The sequence below is a fragment of the Carettochelys insculpta genome, chromosome 6, assembly GCF_033958435.1.
Source record: "Carettochelys insculpta isolate YL-2023 chromosome 6, ASM3395843v1, whole genome shotgun sequence".
Lineage (NCBI taxonomy): Eukaryota > Metazoa > Chordata > Testudines > Carettochelyidae > Carettochelys > Carettochelys insculpta.
This window is the reverse complement of record NC_134142.1, coordinates 39,827,844-39,848,198: the sequence shown is the minus strand read 5'-3', so window position 1 is coordinate 39,848,198 and position 20,355 is coordinate 39,827,844. Positions and strand designations below refer to the sequence as shown.

Sequence of the window (20,355 nt, the reverse complement as noted above, 5' to 3'; positions counted from 1 at the left end):
CTTAATCTCTCAAGTCCTCTTCCCCACCCCCATCTATGGGTGCTCATTTTTTTGGTACATGCTTAAAATGTGTTGGTTAAAAAGAGCAATGTACGTGTGAAGTATTATTAACTGGCCAGAGCAGAATTTGATACCCTTGCTCTTGTGAGTAGTACCATACTCTGTGACTGGTCCTGTGACTCTGGCTGGAAGTATGTTAGTGGTAAGGCATGAACTGTAGTAAGGGTGAGAAAATCTGGCCCTCATAGTTCCCTCAATCAATGTTGTTCACAGACTGAACAGGCCTGAGGAAGGGCCTACTGAATGGCTCATTGTTATATAGCTCTCTACTCCTGGGTTCCAGTATAGACTAGAAGCAAAAGCATCAAGATACCATGTGAAGGACTGCTTCTGAAAGCTGGCAGAGAGACCTCATTTCATTCTAGATTCTGTGAGGAGCTATCACCAGACTTTCTAGACTCAGAGATGAGGTAGGCTTCCTCAGGAGGAGAAATACAAGATGCTACAATAAGACCCCCTCTTCCCCATCACACAAGGATAAGAATTGTATAAGCCATGCCCTGGCAAAATCATTTGGATAGGATTGGTTACCAGGCATTGACTATCTGGTCGATACTTGTTCTTTTAACTTCATTATCTCAGAGAAAGTAGCCACTCTATCTCCAGGATGCTAATTATCAGAGAAGGAGGCAAGTAAATGATTTGGCACCATCATACTGATTTTTACCTGTTGGACAATCACTTGCTAGTAAATAGATTATCTTATTCATCAAGAAAATAGCTGCAGTGACCATTAATGAGAATTTAAATTGCATGGAGATGAAACAATTCTGTCTCCTTTGATGGAAAGTGTTTTGAGGTTTAACTGGGGGGCAAAGGGAGGAAGTCTTTTACCTCAGCTGTTTCATTTATTCTCAGGATCCAGCTTCCCTTAAAGTTATTCTCCATGGACATCTCCTTTGCCCATATCATACAGTCCTGTGCTGATTATTATTACACAAGATGGGTGTGTGTATGTGAAGGAGTGGATGCCCAACCATACGGTGCTTTGGGGAAAGCACATAAGAGGGGTCCTTCCAGGAGGTAAATCTATAAGCCTCCAATCTGCATGCACTTCAGCTCATTCTGTTGAAATTAGTAGGTACATATTAGGATAGCTTGAAATTTGTCATTGTGGGGAGAAGGTGATAATAGCGGGGCTTTTGGTCTGTCACAATGCTAAACGTTGACTCAAAGTTCAATCCAGTTTCCGTAGCAAACAGCTTGAATTTCAAGGAAATTGTTTGGGATTTTTAGATGACTGGCAGCCCACTGCTGTAAATGAAAAAATATCAGGAGTGGAAGGAGTCAGGAGGAATTTGTCAGACCTATGGGGCCGGGTTCCCTCTAATTTTTTCCACCTGTGAGCAGGATAAATATTGCTATGTCTGTGAAGGCATGTGCGGATGTGCACCACCAATAGAAACCCTTGATACCCACTGTGGGCAGCTGTGGGCACTCACCTAATTAGCTGGGTAGCACTGGAGTCTCTCCTGAGCAGCCGTCCAAGCTCTCAGCTTACAGGGAACACTGCCTATGGGACCAATGGGCAAGGAATAGTGAACAGAGCTAGTTAGAAAACTTGAATTCCACTCCATAAAATATTTCAAGGCAGGCCTGCTGACCAGGGAGAGGCAAGAGGTGGCAGTTACACTGGAGCCTGGAGAGTCAAAGAGGCCTGGAGCTCCTGACTGCCACCGCTGCTATTGAAGCAGTGGCCAGAGCCCTGGAGCCCCTTGAAATGCTGCTAGAGCACAGGAGTGCTGCTCCAGTCCTCTCTGAGGGCTGGTGAGGGACAGCACCATGGTCATGGCAGAGCTAAGGGCTGACTGCCCTCTGTCCCATTCCTTCCACCCTCGACCATCCTTTCTGGTGGGGCACAGAGCTGCCCTTTTCCCCCACTTTGCCATGAAGCCCACAATGTCTATTGTTCCTATTGTTTCAAGATTTCCCCCTTTTTTATGTAATTTTTTGTTTTGTTTTGCAAAAAATGAGAGTTGAACCCTGTGCCATAGAATAGCCAATATTCTGGAGGTTAAGGCACTCACCTGGGATATGGACACTTGAATCTGGTTCTCCCTCATCCCTAGTTAGCACCCTTACTGGTGGCTATTGGCCGGTCTGGGCTCTTGGTCTTAATTTTATCCATCATCTAATAAAAAAAAATTGTCAAAACCAATGTTTCATTTTTGACAAATTGGCACTTACTAGCCAAAAAGTGGGTGTGGGAGGTGTTAAATGTGTGGGAACTTAGAGTATGGGAGGAATCGGAGACAAGGCTTGGAAATACCAGCCATGCATTGGAGAAGGAGGCAAAAATAGGTTTTGCAACCACCATTGGTCCCTTAAATGAATTTGGCAATGGCAATGAGATTGACAGCCCTGAAAGTTGGATTCCTCTTTGTCCACGGACCAGACTTGGCCACTTTCAAGGCCCACTTGTTGATATGCCTCAGTCCTTCTTGGGAAGAGGGGAAATTCTCTTGGTGTGTCTGCTGAAATCGCCAACAGAAAGATCAATTTGTGCTGCGAGTCTCTCACAGTTAGGCTGAATTTGCCGTAGGACATACCATAGGTTGTTGAGGAGGTAGACCAGATTTGAATCTCTGCAAGTCGTCATACTGTATTTATGACCCACAATATCACTCTGTCCCCTGGTAGAACATATAGTAAAGGGAAATGTTGAAACATAGCAGCTGTAAACTACAAAAAAAAAACTGCATGTGCTGCCTTCTCTTGGTTAAGCTTTAGTGTGTAATCTAATCTACTGTGATTAGCATTTACATCCGACAGTGACAGGCACTCCAGAAGTACCTAAAATGGGTATAAATAAATGTACAGCCTTAACCTACAATACATTTTCGGCTGTGATCTTATTCTATTCCATAAGCTAAGGATAGTCGAATCTGGACATTGCATGGATGGAAATGATTAAAAACAACCCATCACCACATCACACAGGGTGCTCCCAGGAGATAGTGTTGCTCATACAGGAGGCTTTGCTCATCCCTTGGCATCAGTGCTGAGCAATACCCAGGAGTAGTCCTAGAAGATGGTGCTGTCTTGGAGGTGCTGTCATGGGGATGAGAGGTAAAACCAAAGCTCTAACCGCCTGAAGTAATTAAAAATCCCAGTGCACATTTCAGTTGCACATTAGCCTCACTATAACGGCCAAACTTCAATGTAGATAATTACAGCTTTGCTCCCTAGATTTCCCATTCTGATTTAATTGGGGGAATTACTCTAAAGTCCCTCCTGGAATAAACCTGTTATGTACTCTTTGCATGTGTCAAGGATCTGCTATGTTCTAGCCCAGTAGTGGCTGCAATTTAGTGGTGGCAGAGCAAATGACACCTAATTAGCGGAGATATTTCCCAGACAACATTTTCTACATGGGCTTGGTTTTCTGTCCTGGGCTTGCAATTGTCCATGGAGAATTTTTGAGTGAGGAAATTAGTTGCAATTCTCAGGTGAATAGCATTAACAGCTGATGTACAGCACTGCAGAGAAAGGCATATGCTTTCCACAATCTCAAGTTTTATTGGGCCTGCAAAAGCCAGCAACTATGTTACATGTTTTTGAGTGCCATCTACTGTCATCTTATCTGCCGTCTAACTTTTTAGACACAGAGCGGTAGCTATGTTAGCATCCAAGACCTGAAAATATCCTAAAACAAAGAGACTGTAGCACCAGATTACAAAGGGAGACATCTGAATCGGAGTTTATTCTCAAGTTCGACACTTTATGCCTGGGTCTCAATCAAGATAGAAATTACTTTGTGCATTACAAGGACAGTTTCCCCATCTTTGATATTCATAGTGATCTCAGGCAACCCACTTAACTTAATAGACATTCGCAATAAGTAATTTTCTTCCCCACACTTGGCCTCCCCGCTGCTGTCCTATGTAGCTGATTTGTCAGTTTTCACTTCATTTTTTTCTATCCCTCTGTCAAATTCTCATTGTGCCAGTTTAAGTTTATGAGAATTTCCAGATCTGAAGCAGAGGGTCTGTCCCATGAAAGCTCATCATCTCATAAATCATTTTGTTAGTCTTTAAAGTGCTACAGGACTGCTGGGTTTTTTTTGTTTGTTTGTTTTAGGGTTTTTTTGGATAACTCTTTAGATACAGACCTAGAGAAATCTCATACCAGATGGTAACTTGTCTGTTGTTGTTTCTTGCTCTTCTCATTACAGGAGCAAGGCAAGATTGGCGTGGTCTTCAATATTGGCACAGTGGATATTTCTATTAAAGAAGAGAGCACCCCGGTGAATGACGGCAAATATCATGTAGTGCGCTTTACTAGGAATGGAGGGAATGCCACACTTCAGGTGGACAGCTGGCCAGTGAACGAACACTACCCTACAGGTATATGTTTGACCACAAAATCTGTCTCTGTCTTTACCTTCTTATCCATCCATACTTTAAAATAAGGGTTACAACAGCTAAAATATGACCTGCTGGCGTGATACACAAACCATTATACATCCGCACAAATAGACAGTTGGGTTGAGCCTGATCCAAAGTAAAAGAAGTTGAATTTATCATCCTGGTTCTGTGTGCTCACTGTGTTGAAAAATGAGATATTGTATCCAACATCTGCTATGTATGGAGAAGTGTGATGCACGAAGGCCACATGGTAAAATACACATAGATCATGCACAGTGAAAACCCACAAGGTATATCCTGATCTTACAAACTTTAAAAACTGATTTGACAGCAACTTAGATTTGTTACTTGTGGTCATTTCTAATTAAGGAGAGCAAGTGAGGAGCAATGTGAGGGGAAGGGTGCGTGCTGCTCTACGTTATCTCATTGCAAGTCTGCATAGATATGAACGTAAGAGATAACAGGTGTGACAAGTTTGGTTCGTAGGAGCTGTACCTTTCTCTTTGCTTCCCATAATCAAATTTCATTCCCTCAATTTTGGGCTCAGTTCTGGCTTTGTAAAAACAAAACTTGACACAATATCCAGCTTTTTCATTGGCTTCAGATCAAAAAACTATGTGGAATCATTCAGTTTTGTGTTAGTTCTATCTGAAAACATTACCCAAGGCTCTAGCAAAGAAGGACAATAGTGCTAGACTGGAGGTTGCATGCACAAAAGACAAGCCACGTCCTTTCCCATTTGTGTGGCACTATCACGACATCCAAACTCACCCGGAAATCAAAAGGATGCAGCCTTCATGAAGCTAGCATTGCAAAGAGATGCTCAGTGTCATGTGTGGTCTGTAGAAGACAAAGAAATGGAGTGTGGTTGCAGAGACGGTCACAGTCTCCAAGTTACTGTTTGGTATCAGGGGTCTTGTTCTACTTGGCAGCTGCCAGTGTTAAGTAAATTCAGGCAGAATTCAATGCCTTTCTTCCAGGTTTACTTGTAGTCCACTTGGGATGGGAAGAGGATGAATTCTACTGATAAAGACTAGGCAATTTGCCAGTAATGTAGGAGTCGTCCATCCACCATTTAGTGTCAAATGATGGTACTTGTGAGAGATATCCAAAGTACACTGCACCTAATTGTTTCCAGCAGGCACTAATAAATTACTCTGAGGGTGTGATGCCATTTCTAGTTTTCACTGAGAAAGTATGCTGGGAGCCACGATACCTGTGGGTCTTTTTCTGTGGTGCAGAATTAGTGCACCGTACTTTGATCTATAGCATTTGTGTTGCGTGGAATATAAATGTTCTTGCACCATGACTCTCTTCTGACAACAAAAATTAGAACATAAGAACATAAGAACATAAGAATGGCCATACTGGGTCAGACCAAAGGTCCATCAAGCCCAGCATCCCGTCTGCCGACGGCGGCCAATGCCAGGTGCCCCAGAGAAGGAGAACAGAAGACAATGATCAAGTGATTTATCTCCTGCCATCCATCTCCTGCCCTTGTTATGAAGGCTAGGGCACCATACTTTATCCCTGGCTAATAGCCATTTATGGACCTAACCTGCAAAAATTTATCAAGCTCTTTTTTAAACCCTAATAGAGTCCTGGCCTTCACAGCCTCCTCGGGCAAGGAGTTCCACAGGTTGACTGTGCGCTGTGTGAAGAAAAATTTCCTTTTATTAGTTTTGAACCTACTACCCATCAATTTCATTTGGTGTCCCCTAGTTCTTGTATTATGGGAAAAGGTAAATAATTTTTCTATATTCACTTTCTCCACACCATTCATGATTTTATATACCTCTATCATATCGCCCCTCAATCGCCTTTTTTCCAAACTGAAAAGTCCCAGTCTCTCTAGCCTCTCCCCATATGGGACCCTTTCCAAGCCCCTAATCATCTTAGTCGCCCTTTTCTGAACCTTTTCTAATGCCAATATATCTTTTTTGAGGTGAGGAGACCACATCTGCACGCAGTACTCGAGATGTGGGCGTACCATAGTTTTATATAGGGGAAGTATGATATCTTTTGTCTTATTATCGATCCCTTTTTTAATAATTCCTAACATCCTATTTGCCTTACTAACTGCCACTGCACACTGCGTGGATGTCTTCAGAGAACTATCCACTATAACTCCAAGATCCCTTTCCTGATTGTTACATGACAGGAGGGGGCACAGGAACCTGATCTTGCTTGAGCCCCATTACTCTGGATTTGGGTGGGTGGGGGTGTGTGAAGCTAATGCCACACCCCCGATGCGGTTGGGTCAAACCCCAAGAGCATCAGAGAGCCACATTACTCAGCGCTGCAGCCCTTGGTCTTTGACTTTATCCCTATGTGATGTTTCTCAGGCTTCAGCTTGCCCCAATAAGTCTAGGGCAGCTCTGGTGACCAGATTAGATGGAATTTCAACCTACTTTGGGGCCCAGCCCACAGTTTGAGAATGGCTTTTGTAGTTGCTTAGGGCTATATATTCAAAGGGCTAGTTCTCCAGCATCTTTGCTCTTATGTCATGTTAGCTTCAACCCAGTTATCCACTGGCCAGGGAGGGTGGGATGGCCAGGATGTGTCCAAATCCAGTGTTTCCTTCTTATAGCCCCAATAATTATTTTCCAGTCAGCTACCCCTGGTCCAGTTGGCAGCCAGTTGTAGCCTGTAACAGCCCTGTGAATAGAATTTCTTTTTATATTAGTTACTGTAGTTAATCTCCCTGGTAAAGAAGCAAAATATTCATCTCTCTTCTCTGGAACTGCTGAGTTTTGAAAAGGGAAAATAAAACCTGCTCAGAAGATAGAAATGCTTCCTCCGCTACTGCCTCATTTAAGCATCTGTCTATGTTTCCATTCATAACTTTATGGCTTTACAAAATGTGCATTAGTCATGTGCTTGGGCTGATATCAGGTATATAAAGTCAAACCCCAAGGATGAGGGATTTATTTATATTCCATCCAGTCCCTCATCTCCCCTGCAACTTCTCCATCATACACACATCAACTTCTGGGTTTTGTAGGTTATAGAATTCTTTTTTAAAAGACTGAATAGAAGTTTACCAGCTTCAGAAATGTAGTGATCAATAATAACCCTAAAATGGCTTTTAAAACCAGTACAATTTCAGCAGCCAGGAGAATCAGGAGAGTTATCAGCACAGAATTGCCTATTGTTTATCAGGCGAATTATTACACACCAAGCCTTAGCAAACATTGGTATTTCTTGTGAAGGATACAGACACAGGCTTGAAACGGGAATTAGAAACTTGTGGAGGTTTCACTTTGGATCCAAGTTTCATAGTTTGGTTCTATGCCTACAACTGGGTATGACCAATGCCAGCAAATATCAGCAGCCAAAGCCTGTAAAAAAAATCAAATATTGATCCATATCGGACTTGAACAGTTTCGTCCTTCTGAAAAAGGTGTCCAAAATATTTAAGGAATCTCTCCTCCCCTGGTTGCCTCACTCCCATTCATAAGAGAATGGGGTAATATGCAGGAATAGAATGAAACTTATAGAATAAAACAGCACACACGTTCATTAATATCTGGAAAACATTACAATTCACAGCGAGAAGCACTACTTTGTGAATCTGAATGCATAAAGTAACTGGAGTGAAAGTGAAAGGCAGGTGTAAAAACCTCAAAATAAGAACAATGGACGTCAAAAAAGCAGAATTTTATAAACTCCAAGGAATTGGTAGGAAACGCCCCATGGAAAGAAAATCTAAAGGGGGGATAAGGGAGTTCAGGAGAGCTGGCACTTTCACAAAGAGATAATATTAAGGGCATAAAAGCAAACTATCTTGATGCAAAGGAGAAAGAGAAAGAATAGTAAGAGGCCAATATGGTTCCATCAGGAGCTCCTTAAAAACCTGAAAATTGAAAAGGAGTCCTACAAAAAGTAGAAATATAGACACATTTCTCGGAATGAATACAAAATAATAATTCACATATGCAGTGTTAAAATCAGAAAGGCTAAAGTATGCAATGAGTAACAGGAAATAAGAAGAGGTTCTATAAATATGTTAGTAACAAGAAAACAAAGGAAAGAGTCAGTCCATTGTTTTGTGGGACCGAGAGCTAATAATGGATAACATCAAAAAGGCTGAGGTGTTTAACGTCTATTTTGCTTTAGTCCTCATTAAAAAGTTTGATTGTGATCAAATATTTAATAAGAAGAGGGGAAAGTACACCAGTCAAAATAGGTCAAGAACAGGTTAAAGGATATTTAAATAAGTTAGATGTATTCAGGTCAGCAGGACTGATGAATGTCACATAGTGCATTTAATGAAATAGTTGAAGGGTTCTCTGAAAGATAAGCAACTATATTTGAGATTCCTTGGAAAACAAGTGAGGTCCCAGAGAACTGGAGAAAGGAAAATCCATATTTTTGGGGGGGAGGGGTGGGTTTGTTTTTGTTGTGCTTTGTTTTGTTTCTAAGGGAGAACAAAGAGGACTGTGGAGATCAGCCAGCTGAACTTTGATGCCTGGAAAGATACTAGAACATATAATTAAACAATTAATTTGTAAGCACTTAGAGGGGAACAGAATGTTAAGTACTATCTGACATGGAGTTGTCAAGAACAATTAATCCCAAACCAACCCAATGTCTTCCTTTGACAGGGTTACTGTCCTAGTGTTTGGTGGGGGGGGGCAGGGGTTGGGAGGAAGCAGTAGACATGATATCTTGATTTTTAGTAACACTTTTGAAACAGTCTCTCATGAAATTCTAAGAGGGAAATGTAGGCTAGGTGAAATTACTAGAAAGTGGCTGTGCACGAGCATACTTGAGTAGCTACTAGTGGTTTACTGTCAAACTGGGAGGGCATTTTCCGCTGGATCTTCAAGAATCATTTCTGGATGAAATACTATTCAGTATTTTCATTAAATACTTGATGGAGTAGAGTGTATGCTTATAAGTTTTGGGAGTGACAGTAGTACTGGACGGGTTGCAAGGACTTTGGAGGGCAAGATTAGAATACAGTATGACCAAGACAAATGGGAGAATTTGTCCTCAATCAACAAGAAAAAAATTCCATAATGACAACTGCAAATTACCACATTTGGAAGGAAAAATCAAATATGTAAATAAAAAAAATGGAAACTAATTAGACATAATACTGCTGAGAAGGATTTTGGGGCTACAGTAGATGAGAAATGGAGTATGAGATTAATAGGATTGCTGTATGTAAGACACAGTAAGAAATAGTCCTGCTCTTCTCGGCATTGGTGAGGTCTCACTAGGAGTGCCTGGTCCAGTTTTGGTTGCCAGAGTTTAAGAAAAATATATAGAAATTGGAGACAGACTGGAGGAGAACAACAAAAATGCTAAAAGGTTTAGAACACCTGACCTATGAGGAAAAGTTAAAACTGGGTTTGCTTAATTCTGTGAACAGAAGATTGAAGCTGGGGCCCAATAACCATTTTCAAATATGTTGAGGACTGTTGTAAAGAGGTTAGCAGTTAATCGTTCTCCACATCCATTGAAGACAGGATGTGAAGTAATGGGTTTGGTCTGTAGCAAAGGAGAATTAGGGTAGATATTGGGAAAAAACTCTCTAGGCATAAGGATAACAACATAGTGGAACAGGCTTGCAAGTGAGGTTGCAGAACCCCTATCATTGGTGGTTTTCAAGAACAAGTTAGACAAATACCTGTCAGGTATGGTCTGTATTTATTTTGTCTTGCTTCAGTGTAGAGAGATGGATTAGATGATCTTATGTGCCCCCTCTGGCCCATCACTTCTGTGTTTCTATTAACGGGGCATGCTATTTTATTTTTGTACTTACCAGTATTGCTGTCCTTAACCTGCTGCATTGTGACAGAATTTCAAACTTGTTCGTCTGGCATGTTGCTGTATATGTGGCAATCTATAGACACAAAGGGTAAATGAAAAATATTATTTCAGTTTTCGTCTCTGAATTTCATTGCCTTTTGTGAGATTGTACGTGAGACTCATAATTTATTTGAAGGAGCAACTGCAGACCAATGGTTACTAAATGAGAGGAAAGTATTTACTTTTCTTTAAACAGAGCCATCAATCAAGAAGGAATTAAATGAAAATTGCCTAATGGGTTCAAAAGACTCCAAAGCTATAATGTTTGCAACTTTATATAAAAAGGCAAGCAAATGGAAAAAGCAACAAAACTACAATTCAGGCACTGACAACATATCTTTATAAAGCATCCAATTACAGCCAAATCACCTGCAACATGGGGATTGCTCATTTTAAGAAGGAAGAAAGGTTAGAGGGAAATTTGAAAGGAAGGAATTAATTGAGCCTAAGGTTGTTTTGGACTGGAGAACCTGAAATAATCCTGATTATTACAGAGAATCTCTTGGACTGTATCTACACTGGAGAGTTCTGTCAACATGAGGGGCCTTTTGCGGACAGAATTTAGAGAGCATCTACACTCATTAAGCCTTCCGTCCACAGTCTTGACAGAACTCTGCTTTTGCCTCGATAGAGTTATCCCGCAACTTCTGTTGAAAGAGAGGACTTCCGGTACACTGGGCAGCCCTGTTTGCAGAGCTTCCAGTCAGCCATTCTGTTGACAGAGAGCAGGGCAGTCTGGCTGCTCTCTGTCGACAGAGTGGATTGCTCTGTCGATCTGCTTTTGTGTATAGATGCACTCTGTCAACTGAGTTTGTCGACACAACTCTGTAGACAGACATTACTGTAGACAGAGTGCTGTAGTGTAGATGTAGCCTTAGTGTTTTCACTTGGATCTGACATTCCAACCCTATTAGAGTCTCATTTATTGAACAGGAAGGCTCTATTCAGATTTGAGTCAATATTCATGGAACATGAAGAATAACAAGTACCAGCATGAATGCACTGGAATTGCTCTGTTTCATTCACTCATTTTTGCATCGTGTAGACAAATCCACTGGTTCATTGATAATATTCAGTATTGGAATTTGTTTTCCTTTGTCATGTCCCCCAAATCCACAACAGGGAGATGGGCTATATCAGATGTGTGTGTCTTCAGACAGGTATTACTAATCAGCTTACGTGTTGCTTGGGTCATGAAGATAGATGCACCAATGTGCCTATTTCACAGCCATAGGTATCCCTTTAAATGGCAAATTTGCACGACTCTGTGGCTGGGTCTACACGGAGGGCTATTTCATGTTAACAAGCAGTCTCACAATTGCAAATAGCCACTTATTAGCATAACTGTGTAGCTAATTATCATAGCTATGCAAGATCTCACTGCCACCAGAGGCTGCTGCTGGCAGTAAATAGGCCATGTAGATGTTCCTCTGCTGGCAAAACCTCCCTGTCACTAGACCTTTCTGCATTTGAGGCATTTTGCGGTAGTAGGAAGAAAAAAACATCAATTATGAATCCCAGTGCATGGGTAGGAGCCAGCAATTCTCTAAAGGGTTAAAAACAAATCACCTATGTTGACGTAGAACTGCGATGGATACTGCAGGCCCTGGGTTTTCATTAAATCTTAGCCAGGAGGGTTTTTTTTCCCTCTCTTGTATCTTTGCTCCTAAAGAGAGTTTTGGGATCTTGCCAGATCTGGAGTGCACATTAAAACAAGCCTCATCTACCTGTTCATTCATCCATGCAGCGCTTGCATTTCTTTCACTACAGCAGGAAGAGAAAAGCTAGGCAGAGAGGCACTGCAAACAAAGAGCATGTCAATAACATGAAAGATAAAGTCTGATTGAAGTTATGTTTCAAAGAGGGATAGCAGGGGGAAGTGAGGTGAAAGACAGGAAGAGGCTTTCATTTAAAGAGGCCCTCACTTAATAGGAGAACATTAGTCTGGCTTTTTATAGACATATTTTAAAACTGAATCAATTAAATATTGAACAACTAGATCTTCATGAGGTTCTCCAGCTAGGTAGAAAGAAATAAATTGTACTGTGTACTCTTCCGTATCACATCTGGGCCATCTCTACCAGCCTCGCATCAGGAGCCCACTCGTTCTCTTTCGGTGCCCCTTTCCTCCACCTACCCACACCCCAGTGTCCACGTAGATAGTGCCTCTTTCTTACACACACACACACACACACACACACGCACGCACGCACGCACGCATGCACACAGTTTACCATCAACATTCCCTCTATTTTTCCCATCCATGTGCGGCATCAATTTTGTTATGTGCACTGAGGCATGTGCAGCGATGCACCACCAATAGGAACATCTGCTGCTGGCTGTGGGCAGTTGTGTGCACTCTGCCAATCAGGTGGGTGGCACCAGAATCTCTCCTGGGCAGCTGCCCAAGCACTCAGCTTACAGCAAACACTGTTTACCACAAAGTTTGGCACATTGGAGTCCAAATTCCTCTCTAGAGAGCTTCAGGGTCTGGGGGAGGGGCAGTAGAGTGGGGATGGATTCCTGGTGTCAAGGCTCTGCTTGGACTGGTGTCCCGCTACCTTTCTTTGTCTTCTGATGTCACCACATTTTGGAGTTGGCCAGGTGAGGTGCAGGTGTTTAGAGCAGGTTGAGATTCTTCTTGACCTGGGAGGCTAGTCCAAGTTCAGGGTCCAGAAGTAGAATTTGATGGACTCTACAAGCTTGATTTTTTACAAATAATGTTCAAAGTCCTGTTTTCCAAACTCCGGAATTGCCAAGAACAAAAGGAGGAGATTCTTAGCTTGCAGCCTCTGCCTTAGCCAACACCAGGGCCAAAAGCTCTCTCTAGCTTTTCCCATGGTAACACCTTGCTTAGAGGCTTTTGATTGGCTTTTTTGATTTCCATTTATTTCTGTTGTGTGCTCTCCTATACACATCCCCTGGTCAGAATACCTAGTGGAACTAATTGCCAACTTGGCGATGTTTTCTGCCAGGCTGCGTTTGGCATTGTTTTCAGTGTGGCCCTATCATCTCTATCTTAAACGAAGGGCGCATTGACACAGTATTTTCTGCCAGGTTTTCGCTCAACCCATAGCAAGGTTTAACCCAAGCTTGTAATGCTGTTTTCTACCCTAAGCCAGCTTTGTGCATTCTCCAAAATCGCCTCATGCTAGGTGCTCCTTACCTAATGTCCACCCTAGTTGGAACAGGTTCCATTTTCATGGGGTAGAGCCATCATCCTCTTTTCTTACAGAGGTCAAGCCAAATGGCTGGTGTGAATGTTTGTGCCAGAGACCAAAGCCATGGTTAACTAACTTCAAAGGTTCTGATTTTTTGTTTAAAACTGTGCAAAAAATGAGTAGTATTGCAGTTTTGGCTACGAGTTTGGTCTAATCCGTAGTTTGGGTGCGAGCTTTGTTTCAACTACGGTGTGTGTTTTGAATCCAGGGGAGGTTAATGTAGGTAAATGGAAATTAGCTGGAAGGGGGACCCAACCATTCACAGATAAAGAGCTATACCTCCATAAGCACTGGGGAATAGGGGACTGTCTTGATTGGCTCTTCACAGAGCAGAATGGAGTGCAGATAACTTAAAACTGCCAAAGCTTCAAGGGAGGAGACAAATGAGCTAATGGTGAAGAACTCACTCAGATCACACCACAGAGAGGTGATGCATTCTTGGGTCATGGTAGAGAGAAAGTAGCAATTGTTCCTCTACCATGGCATGAATAAAATGCTATCCAGCAACACTGGTATGAATGAGAGGCAGTCCTGGGACAAAATTCTAATATGGAGTCAAGCCTCCCTTGCTGTGAGGGGTTTTGCATCTCTTTTGATGAAAAGAAGGCTCAGTTCCTGGATGCTTTTATTAGCATCATGGATGATGATGTTATAACAGGAGGAACTCTGTCTGAGGTTCCTCTAGCTTTCCTCGGTAATCCCTTAGATCTCTTGGGTCAGCTTTGTCCCTTTGCCCACAAACTAGATGATTGGTCTTTGTGAGCGATGAAGGAAAAATTTTGATCCATTATTGAGAAAGATAATATAGATCCTCTTAAATAAGAAATAGTAAGATCTTTGATCAGGAAAATCTCTCTGCATTTGCCTTCATTTCAATTATCATCTGTTTTGTCATCTTTTCTGAAGAAAAATTACTGAGATGTTTTGGTGGCTCCTGCTGCCATTGGCCTGTGTCATTCTAGTTTTTGTGCAGAGACTATACTGTCTGAAGTTGGTGATCTCTTGGTGGTGGCCGTGATAAAATGTCTGTGCAGACCTTATTATATCTGTCTTCAGCTTTTAACACCATTGACATGGCAGGGTTCCATCTAGTCACTCTTCTCTTCAGCTGTGATCCACAGCTTTGTAACTTATTGGTTGGATGACTGCTGTGTGCACTTCTTGGCTGTGTCTACACTAGAGAGTTTTGTCGACAGAAGGTGTTCTGTGGACATAACTCAGGGAGTGTCTACACACTTAAAGCATTCTATCGATAAAGTCTCGACAGAACTCTGCATTTCCCTCAACAATATTATCTCTCAAAAATTTGAGGCATAACAGTCTCTGGACAGAGTACTGTCAACAAAAGTGTAGCATACACACTTCTGTTGACAGAGAGGGCTCCTGGTTGCCTGGCTGTCCTTTTTGCAGAGCTGCCATTCTGCTTTCCGGCACCAGTGGGCAGTGCAGTCTGGTAGTTGTCTGTAGACAGAGCAAGTTGTGTGTAGATATGCTGGAGATACACATCTCCTAGAGCTAGAAGGGGCCTTGGGAGGTCATCTAGTCCAGTCCCCTGCCCTCTTGGCAGGACCAAGCACCATCCCTGACCTCTATTTGCCCCAATCTCTAAACAGCCCCTTAAAGGATGGAACTCACAAGCTTGGGTTTAGCAGGCTAATGCTCAAACCACTGAGCTAGCCCTCCCTGATTCTGTTGAGATTACCCTGTTGACAGTAACTTCTGTCGACAGATACTTCTAGTGTAGACATAACCCTTGTGACTAAAGCTTAAAGATCATTCAGATGCTTCAGCTAATGCTAACTGCTCATCTGTTGATGTGAGGTCTACCAGTTCTCTGAAATAGTTACCAGTTGACTTCAAATTGACAGAATATTCATTACGGTCTATAAAAGCTCTGGGACGCCTTTACTTCATGTGTAGTTACTTAGCAGTATAGGTGTACTGGGGTGGGACAAGATCATTTCTCTCCTTCTCAGCTACAATAGATAGGATAAATAGGAATTATGATTTGCTGGCCCATTCCTGCAGTCAGCTCCTGGGATTTAGTTATCTATGGCTAATAGCAAGGTATTCACAAAGGATATCATGTAATTCTAAAAGCTGTTTGCTGAAGTAGGCCCAAGAGGGCCTGGGTGCTGTGATCTTTAGACCTGCTAAAGAGCTTTTGAGGTACAGCAATAGAAGCGTCAAGCTTTTGCCTACAGTGTTGTTATAGCTGTGTTGGTGCCAGAATATTAGAGAGAAAAAGAGGATAAGTTTCTCTCTTTTATCACACCAGGTTATGTGGGTGACAGACACAAGCTTTCAAGCTTACATAGCACTATTCTTCAGGAAGAAGACCAATAGAAGCTTATCCAGTAACAGATATTACCTCACCTTAGGTACGTCTACACGTGAAGCCTACATCGAAGTAGCTTATTTTGATGTAGCGACATCGAAATAGTCTATTTCGATGAATAACGTCTACACGTCCTCCAGGGCTGGCAACAGCGACGTTCAACTTCGATGTTGGGCAGCACCACATCGAAATAGGCGCTGCGAGGGAACGTCTACACGCCAAAGTAGCACACATCGAAATAAGGGTGCCAGGCACAGCTGCAGACAGGGTCACAGGGCGGACTCAACAGCAAGCCGCTCCCTTAAAGGGCCCCTCCCAGACACAGTTGCACTAAACAACACAAGATCCCCAGAGCTGACAACTGGTTGCAGACCCTGTGCATGCAGCATGGATCCCCAGCTGCGGCAGCAGCAGCCAGAAGCCCTGGGCTAAGGGCTGCTGCACACAGTGACCATAGAGTCCCTCAGGAGCTGGAGAGAGCATCTCTCAACCCCTCAGCTGATGGCCACCATGGCAGACCCTGCTATTTCGATGTTGCGGGACACGGATCGTCTACACGTGCCCTACTTCGAAGTTCAACTTCGAAGTAGGGCACTATTCCCATCCCCTCATGCAGTTAGCAGCTTCGACGTCTCGCCGCCTAACGTCGATGTTAACATTGAAATAGCGCCCAACACGTGTAGCCGTGACGGGCGCTATTTCGAAGTTAGTGCTGCTACTTCGAAGTAGCGTGCACTTGTAGACACGGCTCTTGTCTCGCTATGATTTTTTCTGACTATTAGGGATCAAGACTAAATAGTATATGGAGGGGAAAGAGGTACGCTATTTTATTGGTACAGGAGGCTGGTGAGAGTCATTTGAATAAAGCTATAAGCTAAATGACAAAGAGCCTGATTTTGAGGTACTCAGCATCCACAACTCTCATTGCTTTCAACAGGTATTGTCAGAACTCAGCACCTCTGCAAATTGGACCATATACCTCTGTAATTGTCATTGCCACTTGTTTGCTTTTAAACAGACAATTTCTTCCTCCACTGGTGCTCCTTGCCCTTCCTCCCTTCTCTCTCTCTCTCCGCAAGTGACATGAACTTGATTACATGAAAAGTCCATTCCTCAGCCCACCCCTCCATTTCTGAGCCATGAGGGTATTTTCTTCTTGGTTTATTTAGTTTTTATCTGCTAACATTTTCTCCCCCCTCCTGTGGTTTCCCAGCCACAAGATAAATAGCCTTGTATCTTACAAGCTAAATACAATTACTGCTATCAAAACCAGAGTCTTTTCTCTCCCTGTAAATGTCTCTTGGAAGCTGATAAGCTGTTAAAGGCAAACCATGGGCTTCTGTCTAATCCTGAGATTAAACATAACCACCCAGAAGACAGCAAGCAAATTTTTCTTTGGAGGTAAGGGGAAGAAAGGAGGTGGGGAAGTGAGATCCTCCCCTGAGATAGTATGAGGACATGTGTACAGCTCAAGGTTATTTGTAAAGGAATTACACAAAACATAGAAGAGCTTGTTATTATGGTGAGGAATTTCATTAGATAAAGTCAAAGCTGGTTTAGGTACTAAAGAGGAGGTTTAACCAGGATGTGTTTGGGCCTGATGTGTCAGGGAGGTGTGTGCAACAGCTCCTATGTATGGCTGCTGGTTTTGGATTTTAATTCGCAGGCCATCTCCGCATCAGGGGATCTTAAAAAGATGACAACAGCATCTTTTTTATATATGCCCTATGCCAGGGGTCTGCAACCAAAATAGCAAGAAGAGCCATTGGTTGGTTGGTGGTTGTTTTTTTTTTTAATTCAGTAAAAAACTCAGTAATTCAAGAGCCCCAACTCATGTGAATACAAGATGGTCCTTAATAAATAACGGCAAACCGTACTTTTTGTAACCCCTGTTTTAAGAACGGCACGCACAATGAATTTTAATGCAATACACATTTACTGCAGGATGTTCACAGGCTTTTTACATATTCTGTTTCTGCACACTTTACATGTTGTGTGTTTGCACCACTATCTTCCTGACTTTCACTCCTCAACCTACTTTAATTATGCCAATTTTACTTCATGTTTAATTTCGTCTTTTTTCTTAAAATACATGTTGTCCTTCACAGCAGGCATGCTGCAAGCTTCCTTTTCCTTTTCAAAATCAAGACTTCATTAGCAATGCAATCAAAACACATACAGTATTATATCTCACAATGCACTCCACATATTAAAGGGGGAGTTAGCCAATGTTTCGAGATCACATATCATTTGCTATTTAGATATGAATTGTGCATTGGGCTTTCAGATATTCGCTGTTTATTGAAAATAGTCAGGGCTGGTTGGTTGGTTTGTTTTTACTTTGCATTTATAGCCTTGGGAGCCACAAAGAAGTCCTTAAAGAGCCTCATGTGTCTGCGGAGCCACAGGTTGCAGACACCCAGCCCTATGCTGAATACGGTGAGGCAATATGGCCCAAAAGGCAGAGTAGAGACTGAGTCAAGAGAACTCCTGCATTCTACTCTCTGTTGTGCCACTTACTCACTGTGTGACCTTTGGCAAGTTAGCTCACCTTTGGATGCTTCAGTTTCCTTATCTGTCCAACAAGAAATTTGTGTGACTTCATGATTATAAATCATTTTGAAATCCTCACCACCAAAGAAGAGAAGAAAGAGATTTGGGTAGTCAGCAATTAACCATGGAGGATTCTAGGCAAACTGCTCTATCCTTTTCTCATCTACAACATTCTTTAATATTTCAGGCACAATCAGATAGGTTGTGATTTCACTAGAGCTTATCATTTTAGTAGTATTTGGTTAGCCAGTGTGTGGATGGGATACCCCTAGCAAAATTCAGGGACTGTAATAAATGGTGTGCATGATTCACTAAGAGATGCTCTTTCATCTAAATGTATACGGCACACAATACAGCTGCACAGTATGTACTGCTAGAGAATACCAGCCATTTAATTAGACATAAAACTGAGGTCTGCAGCACTTGTTTTTCCCCTTTGGCAAGAGTCAGAGGGTTATCGTGAGGGTACTGGCCAGATCCTCTCCTGGTTTTATATTTTCCTTACTAAATGCCCCTGTTAGTGGGTGGAGAGTTAAGGACAAAGAGGGGACCGGAACTGAATTTTGATTAGGTTTGTGGGTTCAATGTGATCCCTAATGTTATGTTCATATCCTTGGTTGTGGCATTTAATTTTTCGTATCACATTCATTTTGTGACACTCAAATGAGTCTTCAGATGTTTCCTATCTGCATGGAGCAGAGGCAGCAAGTAAAATCACTTTGACAAATTTATTGCCTCTTGTAATGAGTCTAAAACATATAAAAAGACGGGGTTAATAAAACCTCACTGGAGATGCATAGTTTGAAGACAGCGCTGTAACATATGTTGAAAGATCTGCCAAGAGGGATGATTAAAGCATGACAAGTTGATGAAATCAAGAGTTGATTGTAGCTTGTCACTGCAGGGCCAGAAAATTTATACCATATGTATAAGGTTGGAAGCTACAGAAGCGTGACTACCGGGCACATGCACACATACATGCTACCATATAGATGCAGTGTGACATACATACACATGGACAAAAGCATTACTGGATTTAATACGCACAGGCTGTGTCTACACTATAAAAATAACTTTGAAGTTGCTTACTTCGAAGTACAACTTCAAAGTAAGCAACTTCGAAGATGAGTGTCTACACACACCCTACCTGGAAGTTAAACTTCGAAGCAGGGCACTAAGGGAAAATGTGTGTAGATACTCTGCTGGCTACTTCGATGTAGTGTCTAACTGTGAAGTTCACTTTGCAGTTAGTTCCTAGTGTAGATGCGCCCAGAGTGTCCTGGGCATAGAGTATGGAGCTGTGAAAAAGTAGCGAACATTTTGTCATTAAGTGTGACCTGGAAATTTTCACTGTTTCACTTGTGCATTTGATGCTCTTCTCTTCCATTGACATGTGGGACAATGGTTAAATTGCACTGTGCTCTTTCTCTCAAATGGTTGCATGGAAGCAGTATAGTGGCTGTCTTACCTTTGTAGATGGGAGAGGCAAAAAGACCTAAAGAGAAAAACAATTGTGCTAATGTTACAGCTGCCCTTCTCCTTTCCCAAGTTTCATCTTCCAAAGCTGATCCAGTATCCAATTGCATACTTTGGTGAAGAGTGTATTCTTACTTTAACTAAATACTTCTGGTTAAAGAGGGCAGTGGTGGTAAATCAAGTACTTGTGTTTCTGTCAGCTTTGTGTTAAGCAAGAGGAATCTTAAGCCAAGCAAGTTGGAAACTGAGCTCAGTGTTATTTAGTAGCAGCGGGAGGGTTGAAAGTGAAAGCAAAGGGTAGATGAGAAAGTATATGTATAATTGTACATATGGGATAGCATCTTCAGCAGCAGATGGGCTGGCCTGATTTCCCACCAGAATCCCATGGAGAATTGAGGCAAAAACTCTGCTGAGCTCTGGGCACAGAATGAGTTCCAGGCACCTGAGATATCAATGTGTGCTATCACTGTGGGTCTGCTGAACTTAGAGGGAAAATAGGTGATGTTTAAATTGAATTACC

The 20,355-nt window shown here is 42.3% G+C and overlaps 1 protein-coding gene across 19 annotated transcripts in view; it reads left to right on the top strand.

Annotated features, from left to right (window-relative positions):
- Positions 1-20,355, top strand: part of NRXN3 (neurexin 3) — a 1,384,038-nt gene that overhangs the window by 1,181,361 nt on the left and 182,322 nt on the right. For all 19 annotated transcript variants that reach the window (XM_074996672.1, XM_074996671.1, XM_074996675.1 and 16 more), the window contains one exon: positions 4,235-4,406. In XM_074996672.1, the coding sequence (XP_074852773.1) occupies positions 4,235-4,406 (172 nt within the window). The remainder of the gene's footprint in view (positions 1-4,234; positions 4,407-20,355) is intronic.